This window comes from Alosa alosa, chromosome 19, assembly GCF_017589495.1.
Source record: "Alosa alosa isolate M-15738 ecotype Scorff River chromosome 19, AALO_Geno_1.1, whole genome shotgun sequence".
Lineage (NCBI taxonomy): Eukaryota > Metazoa > Chordata > Actinopteri > Clupeiformes > Clupeidae > Alosa > Alosa alosa.
The window spans coordinates 2,600,468-2,624,338 of NC_063207.1; the positions used below are offsets into that span (position 1 = coordinate 2,600,468).

At 43.5% G+C, this 23,871-nt stretch overlaps 2 protein-coding genes across 4 annotated transcripts in view; one reads left to right on the forward strand and one right to left on the reverse strand.

Annotated features, from left to right (window-relative positions):
- Positions 1-213: 213 nt before the first annotated feature.
- Positions 214-18,278, forward strand: LOC125312291 (NACHT, LRR and PYD domains-containing protein 1 homolog). Of its 3 annotated transcripts, XM_048270746.1 has the most exons (11): positions 214-399; positions 2,953-3,065; positions 4,358-4,525; positions 9,476-11,189; positions 11,716-11,799; positions 12,297-12,464; positions 13,669-13,749; positions 14,814-14,954; positions 15,107-15,265; positions 15,697-15,816; positions 17,230-18,278. In XM_048270746.1, exons 2-11 carry the CDS (start codon positions 3,041-3,043, stop codon positions 17,459-17,461), a joined length of 2,892 nt encoding a protein of 963 aa, XP_048126703.1. In that variant the 5' UTR covers positions 214-399; positions 2,953-3,040; the 3' UTR covers positions 17,462-18,278. The 3 variants fall into 3 exon arrangements, with proteins under 3 accessions (XP_048126703.1, XP_048126702.1, XP_048126704.1); XM_048270745.1 differs by lacking the exon at positions 214-399 and having other exon boundaries at positions 2,665-3,065; XM_048270747.1 differs by lacking the exon at positions 214-399 and having other exon boundaries at positions 2,665-3,065; positions 15,697-15,851; positions 17,230-17,368.
- A 3,371-nt stretch (positions 18,279-21,649) lies between these two features.
- Positions 21,650-23,871, reverse strand: part of LOC125284339 (kinesin-1 heavy chain-like) — a 22,848-nt gene continuing 20,626 nt past the window's right edge. Inside the window, 1 exon segment of the mRNA XM_048228254.1 lies at positions 21,650-21,675. Coding sequence (XP_048084211.1) covers positions 21,650-21,675 — 26 coding nt within the window.

Genomic DNA, 23,871 nt, shown 5'->3' on the forward strand with positions numbered 1-23,871 from the left:
ATGATAATATTTAATTATCCAAATCATTTTGCAATGTAAGACTTTTCAGGAAGTTAAATAAGCTCATATAGCAGATAGCCTACTGTTAACCACAAGTCTATTGACTCACAGGAAGCAACTGCTCATCTGATACACACACACACACACAAAAGAGGAAACGAAAATGAGAATTTACGCACAAAGACTGAATTTTTACGAAACTGTCACACACACACACATACACACACACACACACACACACACACACATCCATCCAACAGAGACGAGTGCACCCAGATAATTGGGGTTTATGTTTGGCAGGCGGCCCAGAGGAAAATAAGCCCAGACCTGTTCTACCCCACAGCTTGTCCTGCAGGGCTCAGGAGAGGCCTACACTCCACTCGCTCCAGACAGAGACACGTGAGTTGGGGTCTTAACTTACTCAAGTCAAGTCAAGTCAAGTCAGATTTATTTTTAAAGCGCATTTAACATGCACATAGTGCAACCCAAAGCGCTCCACAAACAAGACACATAACAACAAGACAAACGATGCCGGATGGAGCGGCGTAGTCGCCAGCGTACCCATGACATCAAGACATGACAAATACATTTAAAAAATAACAAATACAAAAAATGCCGGACGGAGCAGCGTAGTCGCCAGCGTACCCGTGACACCAATACATACAATACAGACAACAAAACAAATAAACAAATAAAAAAAGAAAATATATTTAAAAAGGGGGAAGAGTGATGTTAAAATTAGTCCAATTTCCAAACCAGCTGAAAATGTCCAAGGGCAATGATGATCCGTGAAAACTGCGCACAGAGCTGTGTCTTCACAACCGATGCAATGCCAACAAAGTTCTTTAGCAACTGACCAACCCGGTGAATTCACTGGCAGTCTGGAGATAACGTTAACGTTAGAAGCTAGGCCTTGTAGACCGCAGTCTGGAGATGACTGGAAGCACAGTCCAAAGTACTGGGCGATCGCGTAGATCCGCAATTCGGTGGACTTAACAGCGACCGTTTGTTGCTCCGTGAGATTGCAGCTCTTCACCGTTAACGTTAGTCTGCAGTTGGCAAGGCAGCTCGCAGGTCAGCAACAGCTCGGCGGCCACGGCAGATCTTTCGCCGAGTAGCTAGCCTAGGTCCAGCTGTCCCGAGAGATCCCCTCGACCAGACAGTGAAGTGCACTGTTCACGGATGGATGGAAGGATGTCAGAGTCTGCAGTTGGCATGGCAGCTCGCAGGTCAGCAACAGCTCGGCGGCCACGGCAGATCTTTCGCAGAGTAGCCTAGTTTCAGCTGTCCCGAGAGATCCACTCGACCAGACAGTGAAGTGCTGCACCGCTCACGGATAGATAGAAGGATGTCCGATGCCAAGCTAGGGCAAAAGCTAGCCATAGCAAGCTCCCAATGGACAAATGTCAACGACATCAGCTGACTTAGAAGCAGTAAAAAGGACTAAGAATAACACGAAAACTATCAAAAATAGCGTAAATAAATAGGGAAAACATTTAACTAGACAAACCAATACAAAAAATAAACATGACATTACATAAAATTACGAACATTACATAAAAACAAACAAAAACATGATGCCAGACGGAGCGGCGTGTCTCGCCAGCGTCCCCGTAACCTAGCAACCCCTCAACTCAGGGACGTGTCTGTCCACACATAGGTGAAGAAACAATGTTTAACACTCTATTTTAACAGAAATACATTTGGTTTTATATGCATATTTTATTCAACAATGCGTTATTTAGGCTTTGAGCTTTTGGAGTGTCGAGTAATATGCACCACTGCTGGGAGTTCAGTCTCTAAATCAGGCCATTTTTTCAAGATATGAGTGGTGGTCGAATAATAATTTTTTATCAGAGTTAGAGCACACAACACCCTCACATGTTGAGTTAGTCCAGATAACACCCTCACATGTTGAGTTAGAGCACATTGACGTTAGTGTCATGAGGACTGATGGTGGAATAAGGATTTATATAAGAGTTACAGCAGATTTAAAAAACCCAGGTGCTGAGCAGCCTCTGCCCAAGTGGCAGTACCGTTTGATCTGAAATCTGCAGCTGAGCTCCATGCTTCTGATCTGAAATCTGCCTGATCTGAAATCTGCAGCTGAGCTCCATGCTTCTGTAGGTGCCTGTAGAGCATATGGCGGGGGCACAATAGGGCAGTTGTCCGTAATGCAGATATGAACTAGCCCAACAAATCTGCATATGGAAAGATACCCCCACATGTTGACTTAAATTTACAAACAAGAAAATCATGGCACCTCCTCCTAATTCTTAGGCTCTGTCATCTACCTATTAACAAAACAACAATTTGAGCAACCTTTAATTGAGTAAGCGCATAAAGTGATTAAAACTCACTTTTTCATCTACTTTTCTACCTTTTTTTAAAAAAAAATATTATTGTTGATTACTTCAAAGGGTTGCTAATAACACATGATTTGTATATTTGCATGTCTGGGAAAAAATTGGGCTTAAATGGGTTAAGAGAAAGCATAGCGCAGGAAATAGATAATATTGTTAACAGATAGATAATAATTGATGTACCTGGGCGGGTCTAATAATAATAACAATGATAATATTTTTAGATATTCTTTAATCTTTATAGAACTACCCTGGGTGTACCCAGACAAACTTGTTAGCAAATCGACCACTGATGCCCATTTCCAAACTTCCCCTTGGCTCAGAAATGCTGATGTAGCATCGTCTGTGTTCGCCAACTTCCCTGGTTGCATCCCACTTAAAGAGCTGAGATCACAACTCAAACTGGTCATTATGAGAACTTTGCTGCAGAGTGTGTCTACATTGTGAATCTCCTCGACTGAGCATTAAAGTTGTGTGTTAGTGAGGATAACGACTGTATACTTCAGTGGAATTATGAAATGAGTGTTTACACATGATTGACATGTAGGACAGCCTATCGGTGATGCCGTCTCATGTGATTGACATGTAGGACAGCCTATCGGTGATGCCGTCTCAAGTACTAATTGTAGGTGCAGCTGAATTGGTGTGAGCTGAAGATTTGGAGGCGTGGTCTGTAGATGGAGTCACCCAGTCAGCGTAAAGGTAAGTACACTCATGGGGCTAGCTTAAGCCAAAGTTCTTTTAGGCAAGACCCTCCACTCGGCGGCCATATTGCAATGCTTTTTGGCATCTATTTCGGCAGAAATGCGCCTGCTCAAGACTTCACAACGCCCACCTTGCTCCAGCGGCGAGATCACAACACATGATTGGCATAATGTCTTCACCACACGACACATAATTGGCACAATGTCTTCACAACACAACACATGATTAGCACGATGTCTTCACCACACACCACATGATTGACACAATGTCTTCACAACACAACACATGATTAGCACGATGTCTTCACCACACACCACATAATTGGCACGATGTCTTCACCACACAACACATGATTGACACGATGTCTTCACCACACACCACATGATTGGCTCAATGTCTTCACCACACACCACATGATTGGCTCAACATATTCACATGTCGACGTTTTGCCACAGAATGCGTGGGATATGTGTAGACGACTGCGTTACAAACTAACCCCCTGCATTTCTATGGAAGAGTGCTGTGTCTCCTCATTAGAGAGTCTCTGCTTAAGCCAGTTAGCATAGACCTCTCCAGAATAAGTCCCGCCTCCGTAACTTCCGTATCCATCCAACTTCCTGGCGTTGATTGTCTATGGGAAATAACATGGCGTTTCGAAATATCATACCGGTAAAACATCTGTAGGTAGCAAAGTAGAAAAGGCTGGTGGGCAGATTGGCCTACACACTTCTGCCATCTAGTTTCCACTGGATTTTTTGATTGTCGGTGCCGTTTAAGTAGTATAGTCTATAATATACTACTTAAACGGCACCGACAATCAAAAAATCCAGTCTTTCAAAACGCCATGTTATTTACCATAGACATTTGACGACCAAAGGTTGGATGGATACGGAAGTTAGGAGGCGGGACTTATTCTGGAGAGGTCTATTGAAATTGGCTGCTGACATTTTTCAACATGGCACCTGTGGGCGCTCACTTTGGATGCCGTCTCATGTGATTGACATGTAGGACAGCCTATCGGTGATGCACTCACTTTTGGCCATGTTTTTATAAAAATCCAAATCGGTGGCACATTACTAATGGACCCAAAAGTATGACTGGTGGGTATTTCCAACTCGTTTCATCGCTGCATGTGCAGGAGCCTCATGTTGGGCGGTCTTATTAGTGATGACCTCTCCTGTGTGTGTCTGAATAGCGACCCCTACTGGGCTATCTCTGCATTACACCATTTTTATTAGTGATGTTGAAATGGTCCGTCTTTATGTTCTCTCCTGTCTGTGTCTGAGTAGCGCCCCCTGTTGGAGCTTTAGGAGAGGGCGTCTCACCTGACGCTCTAAGGGTCAACATCTTAGCTGCGGACGGAAGCTGTGTCTCTGCACCTGTGCTGGTTAACTCTCAGGTTCATGGGGATGTCCTCATAAAAGTGATGAATGATGTACAGCTAAACACTGATTCAGGTAACATTTCAGTTCCTGGTTTTATCAGATGTCAGTGCTGCATTTGACACGTTAGATCATAGAATACAGCTGGACAGGTTTGATCTAATCTAATCTGTACGTACAACATAGATATATCTCTAATCTGGCACGTACACAAACACATACACACAAATATACCATAGTTTCCCAATTATTAGCCACAGTTTATACATTCATTTTGCAAAAGTTCTTCAGCTAGAGGTTAATACACGGGGGCAGTTAATATGGTATTAATATGGTTTATTTTTTTAACTGGCATAAAACCCTGTCCTTCGGTTTATACACAATGTGGCTAATACACAGAACATTACTGTACACACGTTTATGGGTTTATACACAATACGGCTAATACACAGGACATTACTGTACACACATACTTTCCAGTGACCTCCACTGCATTTCATCCAGTATGTTAAGCTTTAGAGGCATAATTGACCTTTTGTTGCTACCTGACCCAGGGTTACCAAGGTTACTGCAGTTACCCTCCATTGGTTGGGTTGGGGTGTATTATTATGGTCTGTAGAGGTCACACACCTGTGTTGAGAAAGCTGTGATTTATTTTCTCTCTTGCACTCTCTCTCTATACTATGTGTGTGTAGAGGAGGCACCTTCATTGAGGAAAGGGAGGAACACCCTCCCTAAAATTTCAGAGAAAAATAAAAAATATGTAAAGTGAATTACTAATCTGATAAATTACTGTTAATATTACTATTTGAACACTTTGAATGAACAAAATCGTTCCTCCTAGGTCAAAATGCCAACAGCACCCAAAGTTTAAGTTCAAGTTCAAAGTTTAATTGTCACAAATACTTTGCAATACAGTGAAATGCTTGTGCCACAAGTTGCAGGGGGTAAAAAGGGAGGTCTAAGAAGCACAATGGTGCCATATAGGCAATAAATAGTATAGGGGGTGGGGGGGGCACCATACAAAGAACAAGACATATGTGCTGCTAAGCATGCACAGACATCCAAACACACACAGATACACAAGCACACCAGTCGACATGCACCCATTAGAAAGCTTACATAGAGCTTCTGTGCATACATATAGACCACAGACATATGGACCGCATACATACATAAAGACTGCATACATGTAAAAGACAACATACATACATGTAAGACCATAGACCTATACTGACCAACAGGCCCCTAATGACCTGCAGACCTGATGATTAAAAAAAAAAAATGCACTGAGGCATTATAAATATATATATATATATAAAATTTCTGTGATACATAAGGTACCATATTGATGACACAAGCAATTATATTAAGAATGTTCATGATTTCAAGTCACTGTCCATTTAATATTCTGATAGCCTGGGGAAAGAAGCTGTCCTTAAGACGTGTTGTGTGTGAGGTAATGCTCCGGTAGCTGTCCTTAAGACGTGTTGTGTGTGAGGTAATGCTCCGGTAGCTGTCCTTAACACGTGTTGTGTGTGAGGTAATGCTCCGGTAGCGTTTACCAGAGGGGAGTAATGAAAAGAGGGGATAGGCTGGGTGATTGACATCCTTGATGATAGACTCTGCTCTACTCCTGCAGCGTACAGGGTAAATGTTTTGTAGTAGAGGAAGGTCGGCCCCAATGATTCTGGAGGCAGACCGGATTGTCCTTGTTAAGAGTTTGAGATCCTGGGCAGACAGATTACCTAACCACACTGTGATACAACCAGTCAGTATACTTTCAATGGTGCATCTGTAAAAGTTTATAAGAGATGTTGTACCTACCCCAAAGCTTTTAAGTCTCCTAAGAAAGAACAGTCTCTGCTGGGTTTTCTTAAGGATGCAGGTTGTGTTGAAAGACCATGATAAGGAGGAAGTGATCTGTATTCCCAGGAACCGGAAACTGTCGACTATCTCCACAGGTGAGTTATCAAGGCAGAGTGGTTTGTGGATGCACACGTTCTTCCTGAAGTCAATGATGATCTCCTTGGTTTTGTTGACGTTCAGGAGAAGGTTGTTATTGTGGCACCATACAGACAGGTCTCTCACCTCCTGCCTGTAGGAGGCCTCGTTGTTACTGATGAGGCCTATCACAGTTGTATCATCTGCAAACTTGATGATGCTGTTGTTTTTATGTCTTGCCGTGCAGTCATGTGTAAAGAGACTGTATAACAGGGGACTGATACAGCAACCCTGGGGGACTCCTGTGTTGAGTACCAGAGTGGATGACGTCAAATTGCCTATTTTCACTGACTGTGGTCTGTTAGTCAGGAAGTCCAGGACCCAGCTACAAATGGAACTGCTCAGGTCCAGATCTCTGAGTTTTAGCACCAGTCTCGATGGTACCACTGTGTTGAACGCAGAGCTGTAGTCTATAAACAGCATCCTGACATAGGTGTTTTTCTTTTCCAGATGGGTTAGGGCAGTAAGCACTGCGATTGAGATGGCGTCATCCACTGATCTGTTGTGTTTGTATGCAAATTGTAAGGGGTCCAGGGAGGGAGGGAGACATGAATTGATGTAGGCTACAACCAGTTTCTCAAAACACTTCATTACTACTGACGTCAGTGCAATTGGTCTGTAAGCATTTAAACAAGTAGCTATGGGTTTCTATCATTCAACCCCCTATCGCAATTGAAAATTACTGTATGGAGGAGCTTCCTCCTCAAGCCCCTCATTGAAGTCCATTATAAACGCCTCAGACCCCAGCGGCTCGTGAATCACGTCGTTTTCAATGGCCAAGGGAGGAAGCTCCTCCGTACAGTAATTTTCAATTGCGATAGGGGGTGCTGTTTTTAGCGGCCAAGGTGAACCGATGAGTAGCTAGCTGCTCTGCAAGAATGTTATCTGCTGTCATAGCCTACAGCTAAGAATCTTGTGTTGAACGGAAACCTTGTTTTTTGCTCGTGAAATACACAATACATTTGGAATCAGAGGACAATGTCCATCTTTTATACATTCAAATACAGTGCGAAGGTTAGGATCAAAGCAGGAAGACCAGTTCCAAAAAATCATATTCCAAAAAATGATGGTAAGGCTAGTGTAGGCTAGGCCTACTGAATGCTACATAGTGTAACGATTTGATAGCGACACACACAGTTGTCCAATCAAAAGATTTATTAGCTGAGAACTCGAGCAGGGACACAGACACAAAACACAACGCACACGGAGCATGTAGGGGAGGACGCAGCCCCCCACACCACAAGGATCACACACGAGGGAGAACTAAAAGGGGAACATGTCACAATAAAGACGCTAACTTTAGACTTATCACACAGACAAATACAGACATAATCCCCCAAATGTTCGCTCCCGTATCCCAGCATGCCCTGTGTGGGAGAACGCTAACAATAGGCTTGTTTGAGATGGACTGAGTCTGACTTGGTCTGGCTTACTACGTAAACGTGATCTTCAGAGGCTAGCCGGGAGGAGCTACAACAGAGGGCAGCTCATCCCGGACAGACAGGCTACCTGCCTGACGTGACTCGCGGGAGACATCGCGGGATGAGAAGGTATCCCTTCGATTTCTGTTTATTTTCGCATATTCCAACATAAAGAAGCAGCATGAGACTTCTGTCAAAATCGTCATGAGGACATTCCTCCCAAATGGCCCTATCACGTCTTTGAACTGACGTCATGAGGGCGTGTTTCAGCTCGTGCAGCTCGTGGAAGGCAACTGCAAAATCTGTCTGCAGGCTAAGACTCCCGCGATATTTTAAGGCCATGTGACATGGTGTCACGGTGGTCCCTCCCCGGCTGACAGAAGTCGGACAGAATTTCTAACCAGCAAGCATTGCGTCCATCCCAGTATGCATTGTGTTCAACCCAGCATGCATCACATCAAGTCAGATCTGCACAGATCTGCCGCAAGTCGAACTCGCCTAATGTCTTGTGCGCCGACGTTACAATAGTATGACAAATACTCATGGCTACTGGTAACGTTAGCACAGAAAACAATCAGCTATAGCCTACTGCTGGCCTGTCACAAACGTGGACAGTTCAGGGATTTGGGGATAAAACATTTTTGGATAGTTATGCGTTGTTACAATCATCCAAGTTAGTTATGCCTTAACTAAACAACTGTTAAACAATGTTCTTGTTGTTACTATATTCTTGTTTTCACCGTTCTAACTGTATCTTTGGATGGTAACATTGTTAATGAATGTTTCAGACCATGATGCGTTCCTTTAATGACGTCTTCAATAACATTTGCCTTTCGAGTATAAATTCCCACTTAGCTATTACAACCTGTCTTTAAATTATAGCGATTTGGCTTTAAAAACAATAGCATGTTACAAATAACCACATTTAAGGTCTATTTTTTAATGGTAAATAGTTACATGGTTTTATAAAACAAGTGTCTATTTTTAGTATTATAAACTTTTCTGCAAATGTATTACATTGAGCAAAACCTCCAGACTTTCCATAACGTTGGAAAACAGTATTTCATAACTAGACCCACATATCTTCCCTGACTTCCCAGACCTAAATTTACATTTATTTACATTTACATTTATTAATTTAGCACTATTATCAAAAGTGAATTATATATTTAAATTATATTACAAAGTCCATTGTCCCTGGAGGAATTTGGGGTTAAGTGCCTTGCTCAAATGCACAATGGTGGAAGCCAGTAATTGAACCCACAACATTTCTGGCTGCTGCATGCTAGCCTAGCTCCTTAGGTCAGACCCCCCCTGAGATCAAGGTCAAGATCAAGGTCAAAACAGCATTTATTGCATAACATTGCCAGTTAAAATGCTACATAGTACATACTGCTGCTATAAATGTGTCTGGGTAGGCGGCCTACATCCTCTATTGTTCACATATGCCACCAACACCATCACAACCTCATATTTGCCACTAACGCCAATCAAGCGGACATTCCTTCCTCCGTTATTTTTTTTAACCACCGGCTGCCACTGGTGTGTGTGTGTGTATGTGTGTGTGTGTGTGTATGTGTGTGTGTGTTATTCTGTACAGGTCTGGAACCCACCCTATTTGACTATAAGGAGTCCATTAGGACTCACTATAAGAGAGTGCAGGAGTACAACTCCCTCCCCGCCGAGGACGTGCTGCTGACTGACCGCTACACTGACCTGCTGATAGTCCAGAACCACCGGCAGCAGAAAGAGAGAGAGGTGGAGATCTCTTTCAGAGGAGCAAGTTTCTTCAGTGCCAGGGAGGCATATCAAAGCACCACTGTGGACCAGTTCTTCAGTCCTGATGACCGTGGAGATGTTCCTAGAGCAGTCATTCTTCAGGGCCACTCTGGACATGGCAAATCCTTTACGGTACAGAAGATCATGTTGGACTGGGCATCAGGCAACCTCTACCAGGATCGATTTGAACTTATTTTACACTTGAGATGTAAAGAACTGAACCAGGTGTCAGGAAAGCGGTGTGTGGTTGATCTTGTGAGCTGCAGTCAGAAATATACCCCGCTGATCTCACAGAAACTAAAGGACTCACCTCAGAAGGTGCTCCTCCTCATAGATGGATTTGATGAACTCCAATTCCCAATGGATGAAATCAGTGACTCACCTGTCAAAGACCTTTTGACACCAGCTCCTGTTGAGGCCACTCTGAGTGCTCTGTTGAAGGGGTCAATCCTTCTTGATTGCTTCCTGCTGGTCAGCACCAGGCCCACTGCTGCAGACACACTGAGTAAACTGCTTAAAGGCCCTCAGCGCTCCACTGAGATCCTGGGCTTCTCTGAGAGCGGGGTGCAGGAGTACTTCCAGAGGTTCTGTCAAGATCAGCAGGTAGCAGAGAAGGCATTCAGCAGTGTGAAGGCAAACGAAACCCTCTTCACTTCCTGCTCCATTCCAGTCATATGCTGGATTGTCTGCACAGTTTTCTGGGAGCAGTTAAAAGAAAATGCTGAAATGGCCGAGCCGGAAACAACCACCTCCATATTTGTGGATTTTGTGTCCACTCTGCTGGAGCACCACTGCCAGCATTTGAGTCAGCCCGTCCCCACTCTGCTGAGGAGCCTGGGCCAGCTGGCAGAGAGAGGGATGCTGGAGCAGCGAGTCCTGTTTGAGAAAGAGAGTGTGGAAAGTAAAATCTCAGATCTAGCAAGTGTTCCCTTCCTGTGCAAATTCCTCCTGAAGAAGAAAGTCCGAAAGAAAGAAATGTTCAGTTTCATGCATCTGAGTTTCCAGGAGTTCTTCACTGCACTCTACTACACCTTTGACCAGAATGAGGAGAAAGTCGAAGAGCTGCTCAAATCTTTCCAAGGGGATGAAATGAAATCGCATCTCCTACCTGTCATTCAGTTTCTGTTTGGCCTCTCAAATAGAGAAGTCATGCAGGACTTAGAGCATCTCAAACTGCCTTCCCCATCCTCCATTCGAAGGCAGCTAGAAGAGTGGATGCTTGGACTCATCAAAGGGAATTCGGACTCTAAGAAGGCTGACATGACCCTCTTCATACTCCACTGTCTCTATGAGCTCCATGAGGGAAAGCCATGCGAGGACAACCACAAGGAAACTCCATTTGTGTGCCGAGCCATGGAGGCTTGGGGTGAGATTAATTTTGACTCCATTCCCCTGACGAGGACAGACTGCTGGGTGCTGCTCTACTGCCTGCAGTGCTGCCCGACCATCAGAAGCCTGGAGCTAAATAACTGCAACATGACAGCAGACAAGCTGAGGATGCTGCAGCCTGCACTGAGCAGGTGTGAGGAGCTGGGGTAAGTGGATCTGAGCAGGTGTGAGGAGCTGGGGTAAGAGCAGCTGGGGTAGGTGTAGCTGGGGTAAGAGCAGCTGTGCAGGTGTGAGGAGCTGGGGTAAGTGGAGCTGGGGTAAGATCATGGGGTAAGAGCAGCTGGGGTAAGAGCAGCTGAGCAGGTGTGAGGAGCTGGGGTAAGATCAGCTGAGGTAAGTGGATCTGAGCAGGTGTGAGGAGCTGGGGTAAGTGGAGCTGGGGTAAGAGCAGCTGGGGTAAGTGGAGCTGGGGTAAGAGCAGCTGGGGTAAGTGGAGCTGAGCAGGTGTGAGCAGCTGGGGTAAGAGTAGCTGAGCAGGTGTGAGGAGCTGGGGTAAGAGTAGCTGAGCAGGTGTGAGGAGCTGGGGTAAGAGCAGCTGGGGTAAGAGTAGCTGGTGTAAATTGTATCTCTTTCTCCTCTGATGTCCAAAACATTGTTGGACATACTGCGCACAGTTCCTCAGCTTTGACATTAAGTTCCTGGAGTTCTGATTCAGTGTGTCTGTGTTTGAAGGTTTGGTATGCAGGACCTGTCGGATGTGGATGTGGGTGATCTGATCTCAGCACTCGGAGAGGGAAAGATCCTGCACAGACTCTAGTAAGATCCCAGAATTCTGCTCTGGAATTCTGCTGCGCTGCGTTTACACAGCCATCAAAATAAGCGTCTTTATCAATCTTTATCATTGTGCACATTATAAACGCGTAATTGAATGCATCTCATACACAAGGTGCACAGTACATACCAGAAGAGTTTTCTCATTACAAATACAAAACATAGAATTCAAGACATGTCACATTTTAATAAGCCACCACATACTAGTGCCTGATATTTAAATCAACCCAACTGCAACTTGGACCGCGGATATTAAAGTGCTCTTAGCGACGTTATATTTCATACAGCAAACATCTCACAATCGGCTAGGTGTCTGTTCATTCATTAAACTATCTTTCTATCAACATTCATTAAATGTCTATCAACAACTTTTAAACTATCAACATTCAACTGTCTACTTTTACTCTATCAACTTTTATTAAACAATGCAACCACCATGTCTATCCTAGAAACACGTTAGCATGCTGTCCTCTCCCCACCAGTGCATTCCACAGCAGTCTGTCAGAGGAGAGTGTGCAGCAGATCTTCAGCGCCCTCTACAGGCAGAAGTCTGTGGGCAGAGTTGGACTCACTGTGAAGACCATCACCCTCACCACTGCTGAGAGACTATTGCAGTTCTACAGGAACACTCAGATTGGGGATTTTGTGGGGTATGAGATGTCACCTTAAAGGTGCCCTACCACACGTATTTCATTACTTTGTGGTAATGTCTCTGTAACATTTTTTGTGGAAAACATGCCTTGGTTACCTTGTTTCAAGCCATTCTAGCGTAGTATAAAAACCCTGCAGGAAGACTCAGCTCAATTTCAGCCAGTTTTCATTAATATTCAACAAGCTAAGCTGCTTGACTCTGATTGGCTAACAGCTAGTCCATAAAATGACAGCTGTTATCAACTAATTTTAGCTTCATGGCATGAACTTAGCTTGGCTAGCGAGTGCTAGCATTGTCCAAATGGGCATAAAACCTGCTAGGCTAGCGAGTGCATTAAACCTGTATAACATATCACTTCCTTGAGTTGACAATAGCATTTTACTTACGGACTGGGCACTGGTCGTAGACTGCCGCGATGGTAGCCTACTGCTCCAGCTTTGGCATTATTCCAAAAAAGAAACTGAATCCATTTGATCCTCAACTCTGGGTTCTTGGGCAACATGCATTGTTGAAGTTGTATTCGCATAGCGCACAAGCCCGTTGACGTTCAGCCATTACATCCTGGCATACGAAAACTGTCACTGAGCTAGACTAATTCTGTGGGCGCCTCAACTGGGCGTGCTTATAAATAATGAGCTCAGTCAATTCCATGTCGTCAGACTGAGCAGCTTTATAATTGGCCTGATTTCTCCGCTTATTTCTTTTCAGTGGCTAGAGCTGACAGATGAGGTAGCAGTTTATTTTCACATTCACAACATAACACAAACACATATGGACCTAACATATTTTAAAAAAATACAAGTAAAAACGGTTTTGTGTGGCAGGGCACCATTAACATTAGAGCTCTCCCCTTGTGAAATCAATAATAATAGTAGCCTATGTTGGCTGTTTAAAGGGGCACTCATGATTTGGCTCAAAAACAATGACAAAAACAAAGGATGCTGATTTTTGTTTTGTCACACTGTTTCATGTCAATCACATTTTAAGATGTGACCTGTATCATTATACTATAGCCAATATGTTCTGATGTAAGACCCAAACAGAACCAAGTCTCTACTCAGTCTCTACATTCTCTGGATGCACACTAAACGTTTATGAAGGTCTGTCCATAGGGGGTGCTACAGCTGACATTGTAATGCACTTCCCATATAATAATTCTGCAGTAAAATATATTGCTGTCCCTGTGCTGTACTGCTTGGCAGGGTGGGTCTACCGGAGGAGGCTGGGCAAGCGGAGAGTCTCTGTTCTGTTCTTGTGCTGAGAAAAGTGAAGAACTATTTTGGGTGCGTCAATTTCTCTTTCACATTAATCTTCATTCATTGTAATGCAAACAATAATAGAAAAAAATCCTTCTGAAGCCTCTGAAGGACCCAAATCTGCCATCTTTGTGCTAATCGAAGCTAACTACTTATATAGATGATGTGTGTGTGTTGAGTAAATGGGAGATGATGTGTGTGTGTTTGTGTTTAGTATATGGGAGATGCTGTGTGTGTGTGTTTAGTATATGGGAGATATAAGTATATATTAGGGCAAGTTGCACTACAGTTAGCTCCCATGCAGCAGAAATCTAAGTTCGCCATCTTAACATACCACAAATCCCAAAACTCACATGAAGTCAGATGATGATCTTTTGCCAGCTCCATTGAAATACAGCCTAAATGGCAAATGACTGTTTGTTTGTGCCACATTTATAGCACATTAACAATGATATGCATAATAATATTAAGTTGGTAAACAGCCTTCATTGCTTTGGAAATGGAAGCATGTAATGACATGATGCTAGCTAGACATTTTCTGTTTGCAATTAAAGGCGATTTATGAGCCTGGTAGCCAGCTATCTGAGTGGAATGTGTTTCAATCGGCATCTCACGTCCTTATTGAAGACTTCAACACTCACAAGGCAAAGATCACTGTATATCCTTGTCCATTTTCCAATTGGGCAGCCGTGGCTTACTGGTTAGCGCTTCAGACTTGTAACCGGAGGGTTGCCGGTTCGAACCCCGACCAGTAGGAACGGCTGAAGTGCCCTTGAGCAAGGCACCTAACCCCTCACTGCTCCCCGAGCGCCACTGGATTAGTGTGTGCTTCACTTCACTGTGTGCTGAGTGCCTGCCTATAGTGGCAACCGGTTGATAAGCGGGATAACGGCCTTCGAGGTGTCCTGTTATACGGAATTAATGGACTTGGGCGGACGCTGCACGTCGGGGAGTTCTTTGCCTCTGACCCTTGTCCATTAATTCCAACAGGACACCTCGGCGGCCGTTATCCCTTACTTAGAACTAAAGTGATTGTGTGAGCATATGCAGTGATGATGAATATCATAGTCCCGTCCCTCTCTGGGTTTTAGGCTGCTGATTGGCCACTTTGCAGGCCCAGCGGCAGAGAGCTCAGGGCTGAAGCTCATCCTGCTGTTCTCCGCGGAGATGTCCAGCGCCACCCTGAGTAGGATCCTCCAGGCCTTTCATCCACTGAGACGCCCAGCAGAGAAGTGGGAATCTCCTTCTTGAACATTTCCAACTAACGTAGTTCAAGAATCTCCATCTTGAACATTTTAAACTGAAGCAGATTTTATTGACCTTAAGTAGGCCGTGTGTAAATTCCTGTGAAAATGACTGTGTGTGTGTGTGTTATATACTGCAGCAGTCCAGAGTACGATGAGTGTGTGGATGCTCTAATGGCGCATCTGTCCTCTCTGCCTGATCTGATGGAGGTGACTCTGTCGACGGGCTGCCTGACTGAGATCTGGGCCAATAGGATCCTCACCCTCATCCACACTTGCCCCCAGTTAAGGGAAGTCCAGTAAGTGCAATACAGTTAGCCCATCCACATGGGTTAGTGCAGTAAGCCCATATGATCCACATGGGTTAGTGCAGGAGATTTACAGCTGCAGGGTTCCCTCCGTCCCTGGGTAGGGTGGTTCATGCAACCACTAGAGTAGTTTTTTGAGTAATTACAGTCATTTTCATAATCAATAAGTTGCTCAGGGTCTAGTGAGCTCTTTAGTGAGCGCTTTATCAGAGCCAGCTTATTAGTAGTGAGCTCTTTATCAGAGCCAGCTTGTTAGTGGCCTAGTGAGCTCTTTAGTGAGCGCTTTATGAGAGCCAGCTCGTTAGTGGTCTAGTGAGCTCTTTATCAGAGTTAGCTTGTTAGCAGTCTAGTGAGCTCTTTATCAGAGCCAGCTAGTTAGTGGTGCTCCAATAAGGTAATTATGGACTGGCTGTGCCTGGCAGGTTTGGTGCCGCCATCTTTGATGGGAGTCGAGATGGGGAGTCGGGGTTGCTGCTGGAGGAAGGCATCCGCTCACTCAAGGAGGCGCGGACGCGTCCAGGCTGCAAAGTCACACTTCACGGGTATTTATACCGAACTGGGGCGTTCTATGAAGCAGGTGCCTTTTCCACTGTAAAATTATCAACTTTTTTCCCAAAGTATCCACAGCATTAAAGACATGATCACTCTCCAAAAAAATCATATTTGCCCACCTCAGGCATGTACATTTGTTTTGTGCATTGTAATATAATGGACTGAAATATAATAAATGTGACGGGGTGTGTAGCAGCCAATAACGTAATAAAGGCCAATAACATAGGCCTAATTATTTTAATGTAATAAAGCCAATAACGTAATAAATTGCCAATTATGTAATAACATTTCTGAACCAATAACATCATAACTTTTTGTCAATAATGTAATACGTAATGTAATTATTGACTGGGTATTATGGTGTTTTATTAAAAAAAAAACCCTCTAAAAATGTAATAACTGCAGCCGATAATATAACGATCATTGGAGGCCCTAGTGTTTTACCTTTTCTTTTTTATTATTATTATTGTAGCGTCGGCGCAGAAAGACAGTGTTAGCGTTCTCCCGCAAAATGCATGCTGGGATACGAGAGCGAACATTTGGGGGGTTTATGTCGTTATTCTCTTAAGTTATAAGTGTAAGGTTAGTGTCTTTAGTGTAACATGTGTCCCTTTTAGTTTCCCCTCATGTGTATTCCTTCTTGTGTGGGGGGCTGGACCTCCCCTGTTAGTGTAGTGTGTGTGTCTTCTTGACCTGCCCTGTGTGCATTGTGTTCTGTGTCTGTGTCCCTGCCCTCGTTCTCAGCCAATAAAACTTGCTCTGATCAACTCTTGGCGTCCTGACACCTTCAAACGTTATATTATTATTATTATTATCATTATTATTATGATGATGATTATGCAACTTTCTTCCGCTATGGAAGTCTATGGTAGCCTATGGCCCAACTGTTAACGTCTCAGCGTAAAACGTCTTGAAATTTGGCACATTGATCTGGGACAGTCAGATGCTTCTTTTCTTGCTGAACATGTCCGATATAATAGCAGCGTAAAGCTGTATCAGCATATTAAGCACCAAATTTGATACTGTAATGTTAATTTGTAACGTTATGAGTAACCACCATAGAACTAGTCCTACTGCCGACATTGAGCAATATGATGTTTCACCTTGTAGTGGCGCTCGACCTTAATACAGCCCTCAGACGTGCATAGCTGGAAAGGTTCTTAAGCCAGTAGCAGAATGCGCGCAAGAGTTGTATACATAAGAAATGCCTGGATTTTGTAGCTCCACCCATAGCGCAAATCTGGCTTCATGGCGCGTAAATTACAGACTTAAGTGAAGGGCAGAAAGCGCGCAGGCTGAAAAGCGTTTAGTTTCGCGTTTTTTGGCTCGCTTAGGCACATTTCGCCCCATATTGTACGAGCCGCGTACCATTCACCATGCTTGTGTTGTTATCTCTCTCAAAGGAAACGCTGCAGTAAGCCTGCTGACCCGTGCACTAGACTAAGGGACCGGGAGCTCAGCTGTAACAATGTGTCTATAGTGGGCATGAAAACGTCACCTGTGAGAGACGTGGAGGACACGACTGACCATCAGGTGACCTGTGCCGGACATGAGGCATCCGCAACACAGAGAGAACATAGGGACTCGGAGAAGGACCAGGATCCCTTACAATTCTTTGCAAGTCACTTTGAATGAAATAAGATGCCAATATAATTAAATCCAAACCAGATTAGTTGGTGTTGAAGTAATTCTGGAAATAATCAGTACTAGGACTGTGCTTCTGTCCTGCGCTGTGTGGATCCCTTTTTTTAAATTATATTTGTGCATTTCAGTTGGACAGATATTTTGAACAAATTTTAAACATGTAGATCACTGGCAGCAATTTCAACCAACCAAATGAATGAATCCAAAAGTGGCTACTGCCAATGTATGCAGGTAGACCGTGGTGAACTTGTCAAATTAACAGGGTTCCCGCGGGGTCTTAAAAAGCCTAAAATTCAGAACTTTAAATTTAAGGCCTTAAAACGTCTAAAAAACGGCCAGATTTTCATTCCGAGGTCTTAGAATTCATTTAGTCAGGTCTAACAAATATTTTACCATCGTTCATTTCCAGAAACGCTGGCCGCAGAAAGTAGCAAAAAAGTATTGAGTCATAGCTTGCAAAGCAGAGCTCTAGCGTCTTAGCTACCTTTGTAACAAAACCAGCAGAATGCTCAGAACATTGGTTCAGTGTGTGTTGTTCTTTCTGGGGGATATTGGTGTTGGTACGTAGCCTACGCAGTGATAAATCTACAAATCCTGTGATAAATGCAATACCTGCCCGCAAAATAGCCTACGTCTGCGTCTCCTCAGAATTTGTTAAAGTTCGGCTACGTGTGGAAAATGGGAAAGTGTAGGCCTACTTTCAACGAGACATGGCTAGATCCAGTGATGCCGCGTTACTCTATTTTGACCACTTTTTTCGGTAGCGAGTCTAACGCGCTACTATTTCTAGCAATCAGATTAAAGTTACTTATCCAAGTCAATGTGCGTTAGGCCTACTATTTTTGTCATTTACCTTAGTAAAAGATATATTCTTTGCTTTTTTCTTGTCTCTGGGATTAACGCTCACGTTTTCAGCATGATGACTCACGTGTAATACCACGCAGCAACACAAACATAAACAACAATAGAGGGAGGAGAGATGCGCATTTTAGCTATACAGTCATTATTTTGAGTTTGTGTCCGCTAAACATGATAACATTAAGGTACGTTGTACACTCGTGCTGGTGACAAAGTGCTGTCTAGCTAGACATCCCAAGTCTCCCGAAGTTCTGGGAGTCTCCCGATAGCGGCTTCCTGACGCCCGCAATTAGATAAAATCTCCCGGAAACTAGAACGAACAAGAGCGCGCAAGCCAGACCGGGAATTAAAATCGCATGTGCATCCGAGTTTAGCGTGCACACGATGGAGAGGGAGAGAGAGAGGGGTGGTGCGTGTGTCTGTTTTGCTAAATCAACCAATCAATTTTCAGTGTAAGTGGGCTTTTATCTTTTTTCTCCCGAACTAAATTAATCAGCTCAGTGTATCTAGGAACAGGAGCGTCATGGCAGAGTTTTCACATCAGACTACACAAAAGTGTACCCTTGTCTCATAAGAGTAAAACATAATGATAGTCTTGCACACTGCACTGTTTGTAGAATTGCCCATGGCTGCATAAGACTTGTTGAGGTGAGTTTAACAAGTGTCATTTAATTTGCTATTATTCAGGCCTATACTAAATGGCTAGTTGCCAAGGCTACATGAAAAGTCTTTTCTTTGTAAACACCGCACTCTCCCGTTTGTTCTCTTTTTGAAAATGAAAAGCCCAAACTACCAAAATCTACATATTCGATCATCACAATTTCTATCTATAGGCCTTCCTTATTTGGTGTACTGACTAGACATTATTGAACAAACATCTGAATTTCAGTATCTAAGTAGGCCAAAGGGCTACCTCCCTAAAATTACTTTTTTTTCAGGTTCGGATGTCTGCATTGTTGACATTACTGTTAAAATGCATTTCCAATTAAGTGAGTATTGGCAAAACCGGTTGTCATTTTTATGTTGTTGAGGATTGGGGGTGTTGTCGGCAGCTGCTGAAAAGTAACTAATAAAGTAACTTGTAATCTAACTCAGTTACTTTACTGATTACTTGATTTTAAAAGTAACTAAGTTACTTTTTAAAGGAGTAATCAGGTTACTTTTTCAAGGTAACTGTGGCAACACTGGCTAGATCACAGCGATGTCTGCTGTTGGTTACAAGTGGTACCCAGCTCCAGGTACGAGGCTCGCTGCAAACTTTGCAAAAAAACTATTCAGTTAGGGACTCTGGGTGTGAAGGCGCTGGAGTCACAAGCCAGAGCATGCAGAGAAACATAAGCTAGCCGCAAAATGCAAACTGTTTATCAGCACTAGCCGCTAACATCATTCGAAAGCTCCAGTTTCGCTCTTTCAAGTGACGTCTGTGCGACTTGTGCGAGATAAGTACTCCGTGAGCAATTCAACAGAGAATAATGGAAGTGGATTTGGACGCATATTAATACTATATCTTTAGGAGGGCTTTTGATCATCTTTGGGTGGTTTCAGCTTCAGTGTCCACCCAAAACACACTTTCACACCCAGTTTCAACTCGTCTCATTTTTGACTTCCTTGCTGAAATCTATTCTATTTGAGGGCTAGTTTGTTTTAGATTATTTTCATTTTGGGCTTAAGGTTTAGGGCATTTGGTGCGTGACACAGATATTTTTCCCTTACAAGTGAGCAATGTAAAATCAGTTGGGTTGTAGGCGTTGGGTGTGGAAGGTTACTAGTTTGATTGTTTTATCTGTAAATTAAATTAATGCTTTTTCAACGACTTTTCAATCATTTTTTCAGAATTTCTTTGATTTGAATATTTTTTGGTAATGCGTTGTGTAGGTCTTAAATTTCAATCTTTATGGTCTTAAAAAGGTCTTAAATTTGACTTATTGAAACCTGCAAGAACCCTGAATTAAATTAGTCAACTGTGTAATGTATGCTGCTGTGTTAAGAGGTAAGAAAAAAAAACTGTTGTCTGCTTGTGTGAAAGTCACTTTCAACAAAAAGTCAAATGAAGGAATATGTTAACTTTGCAAAATAAACTAGTCATGGGTATTCCATTTGATGTGTTTTTTATTTGTTTTGACTTTGGCCACCCTGTATTGTGGAAGTGGTAGAAAACACAAACAGCACACTGTAGACATTTGTCATCATGATTTAATCACACACACATTTACAACATGCAGTCCATCCAAAGCCAGCCTAACCCTCTCTCATCCAATCGCAACCTCCCCTCCTCTCAGAAATGCTCGGTGCCTTTACCCATTGGTGGAACCCCCTGTCAGTTAGAAAGGATGTTACTATTACATAGTAATAAAAAAAGCAGCTATCTGTTCACTGATTGGTTTATTTCTCAAACTCTGGTCCAAAAATGACAATGATTATTTGGAGTGTACAATGCAAGGCTTTAGGATGTGTGTAGTGTGTGTGTGTTCAATGCAAGCCTTTAGAATGTGTGTAGTGTGTATGTGTTTATGTTCAATGCAAGCCTTTAGGATGTGTGTAGTGTGTGTGTGCTATGCCTCTGTGTGAAGTGTGTTTGTTAGAGTAGTACAATTCAGGCATGTTCTCCTTTAGTGGAATCCAGGTCTCTGTGTGTGTGTGTGTGTGTGTGTGTGTGTCTGTGGGCCACAAACACAGCTGTCTAGTGCAGAAAAATATGGATCTGACTGGTGTGTGTGTGTGTGTGTGTGTGTGTGTGTGTGTACTGTACGTGCGCATGCACTTCCTTGTCCTCTCACACACACACTCGCTCCTTCTCACATACAGAAAATAAAAAGTGACATTTCATGTCATTGCTTATTGGCTAGTCTTGTCCTGCTGCTCTTCTGATTGGCTGATCAGTGGCAGGAGGAGCCGAACAAGCTTTGTCCCCTCCAGGAAATAAGCATCTACACCTATAAAGAACACACTGTGTGACTGTGTGTGACTGTGTGTGACTGTGTGTGTGTGTGTGTGTGTGTGTACTAGCACGGCATTGAATACAGTTTCAGTGTGTGTTTGTTTAACCGTTAAAGAGATGTAGGGACTGGCGTGACATTGAATTAAAACACACACACAGTCATAGGCACCAGACAGCCTGTGTAGCAATGGGAGTATGACTTTCAGATGACACAAGTGACCTTCATCTGACCTCTGAATGACCTTCAGCTGACCCAGACCACAACTTTAACGGCCTGTCCAGGATGGGCAGCAGTCAGACCCGACATTACGATCAGCGACCACACTGGCTATTGCAACAGCCTCAGCATTCAGGCTGGACGAGCAGAGCTCAGATGAAGCAGATCAGCTGCCAGGCATGACTAGCCGATCTACAGACAGATGAGGAGATGTTTGAGGTGGTCTGAAAGGGTTCTCCGACACTTAAGGGTTCAAGTCATATTCTGGTGTGTGTGTGTGAGTGTATGTGTGTGTGTGTAGTGTGTGTGTGTTCAATGCAAGCCTTTAGAATGTGTGTAGTGTGTGTGTGCTATGCCTCTGTGTGAAGTGTGTTTGTTAGAGTAGTACAATTCAGGCATGTTCTCCTTTAGTGGAATCCAGGTCTCTGTGTGTGTGTGTGTGCTATGCCTCTGTGTGAAGTGTGTTTGTTAGAGTAGTACAATTCAGGCATGTTCTCCTTTAGTGGAATCAGGTCTCTGTGTGTGTGTGGTGGTCTTAAATTTCAATCTTTATGGTCTTAAAAGGTCTTAAATTTGACTTATTGAAACCTGCAAGAACCCTGAATTAAATTAGTCAACTGTGTAATGTATGCTGCTGTGTTAAGAGGTAAGAAAAAAAACTGTTGTCTGCTTGTGTGAAAGTCACTTTCAACAAAAGTCAAATGAAGGAATATGTTAACTTTGCAAAATAAACTAGTCATGGGTATTCCATTTGATGTGTTTTTTATTTGTTTTGACTTTGGCCACCCTGTATTGTGGAAGTGGTAGAAAACACAAACAGCACACTGTAGACATTTGTCATCATGATTTAATCACACACACATTTACAACATGCAGTCCATCCAAAGCCCGCCCTAACCCTCTCTCATCCAATCGCAACCTCCCCGCCTCTCTCGGAATGCTCCGGTGCCTTTACCCATTGGTGGAACCCCCTGTCAGTTAGAAAGGATGTTACTATTACATAGTAATAAAAAAAGCAGCTATCTGTTCACTGATTGGTTTATTTCTCAAACTCTGGTCCAAAAATGACAATGATTATTTGGAGTGTACAATGCAAGGCTTTAGGATGTGTAGTGTGTGTGTGCTATGCCTCTGTGTGAAGTGTGTTTGTTAGAGTAGTACAATTCAGGCATGTTCTCCTTTAGTGGAATCAGGTCTCTGTGTGTGTGTGTGTACTGTGCGTGCGCATGCACTTCCTTGTCTCTCACACACACTCGCTCCTTCTCACATACAGAAAATAAAAGTGACATTTCATGTCATTGCTTATTAGCTAGTCTTGTCCTGCTGCTCTTCTGATTGGCTGATCAGTGGCAGGAGGAGTCAACAAGCTTTGTCCCCTCAGAAATAAGCATCTACACCTATAAAGAACACACTGTGTGACTGTGTGTGACTGTGTGTGCATATGTGTGTGTGTGTGTGTGTGTTTTGGGGGTGTGTGTGTGTATATGTGTGTGTGTTTATGTGTGTGTGTGTATGTGAGGAGTGTGTTTGTTTTTGGGGGTGTGTGTGTTTTGGGGTGGGGTGTGTGTGTGTGTGTGTTTTGGGGTGTGTGTGTCTCCTTTGTGTGTGTGAGTGTGTGTTTTAGTGTGTGTGTGTTTTGGTGTGTGTGTATGTGTTTTGTGTGTGTGTGTGTATGTGTTTTGGTGGTGTGTGTGTGTGTGTGTGTATGTGTTTTAGTGTGTGTGTATGTGTTTTGGTGTGTGTGTATGTGTTTTGGTGTGTATGTGTTTTGGTGTGTGTGTGTTTTGGTGTGTGTGTTTTGGGGTGTGTTTTGGGGTGTGTGTGTGTTTTGGGGTGTGTGTGTGTGTGTTTTGGGGTGTGAGTCTGTGTTTTGGGGTGTGAGTCTGTGTGTGTTTTGGGGTGTTGTGGGTGTGTTTTGGGGTGTGTGTGTGTGTTTTGGGATGTGGATGTGTGTGTGTATGTTTGGGGTGTGTGTGTGTTTTGGTGTGTGTGAGTGTGTGTTTTGGGTGTGTGTGTGTGTTTTGGTGTGTGTGTGTGTATGTGTTTTGGTGTGTGTGTGTGTGTGTGTATGTGTTTTAGTGTGTGTGTGTATGTGTTTTGGTGTGTGTGTGTATGTGTTTTGGTGTGTATGTGTTTTGGTGTGTGTGTTTTGGTGTGTGTGTGTTTGGTGTGTGTTTTGGGGGTGTGTGTGTGTTTTGGGGTGTGAGTCTGTGTTTTGGGGTGTGAGTCTGTGTTTTGGGGTGTGAGTCTGTGTGTTTTGGGGTGTTGTGGGTGTGTTTTGGGGTGTGTGGGTGTGTTTTGGGATGTGGATGTGTGTGTATGTTTTGGGGTGTGAGTCTGTGTGTTTTGGGGTGTGAGTCTGTGTGTTTTGGGGTGTGTGTGTGTGTG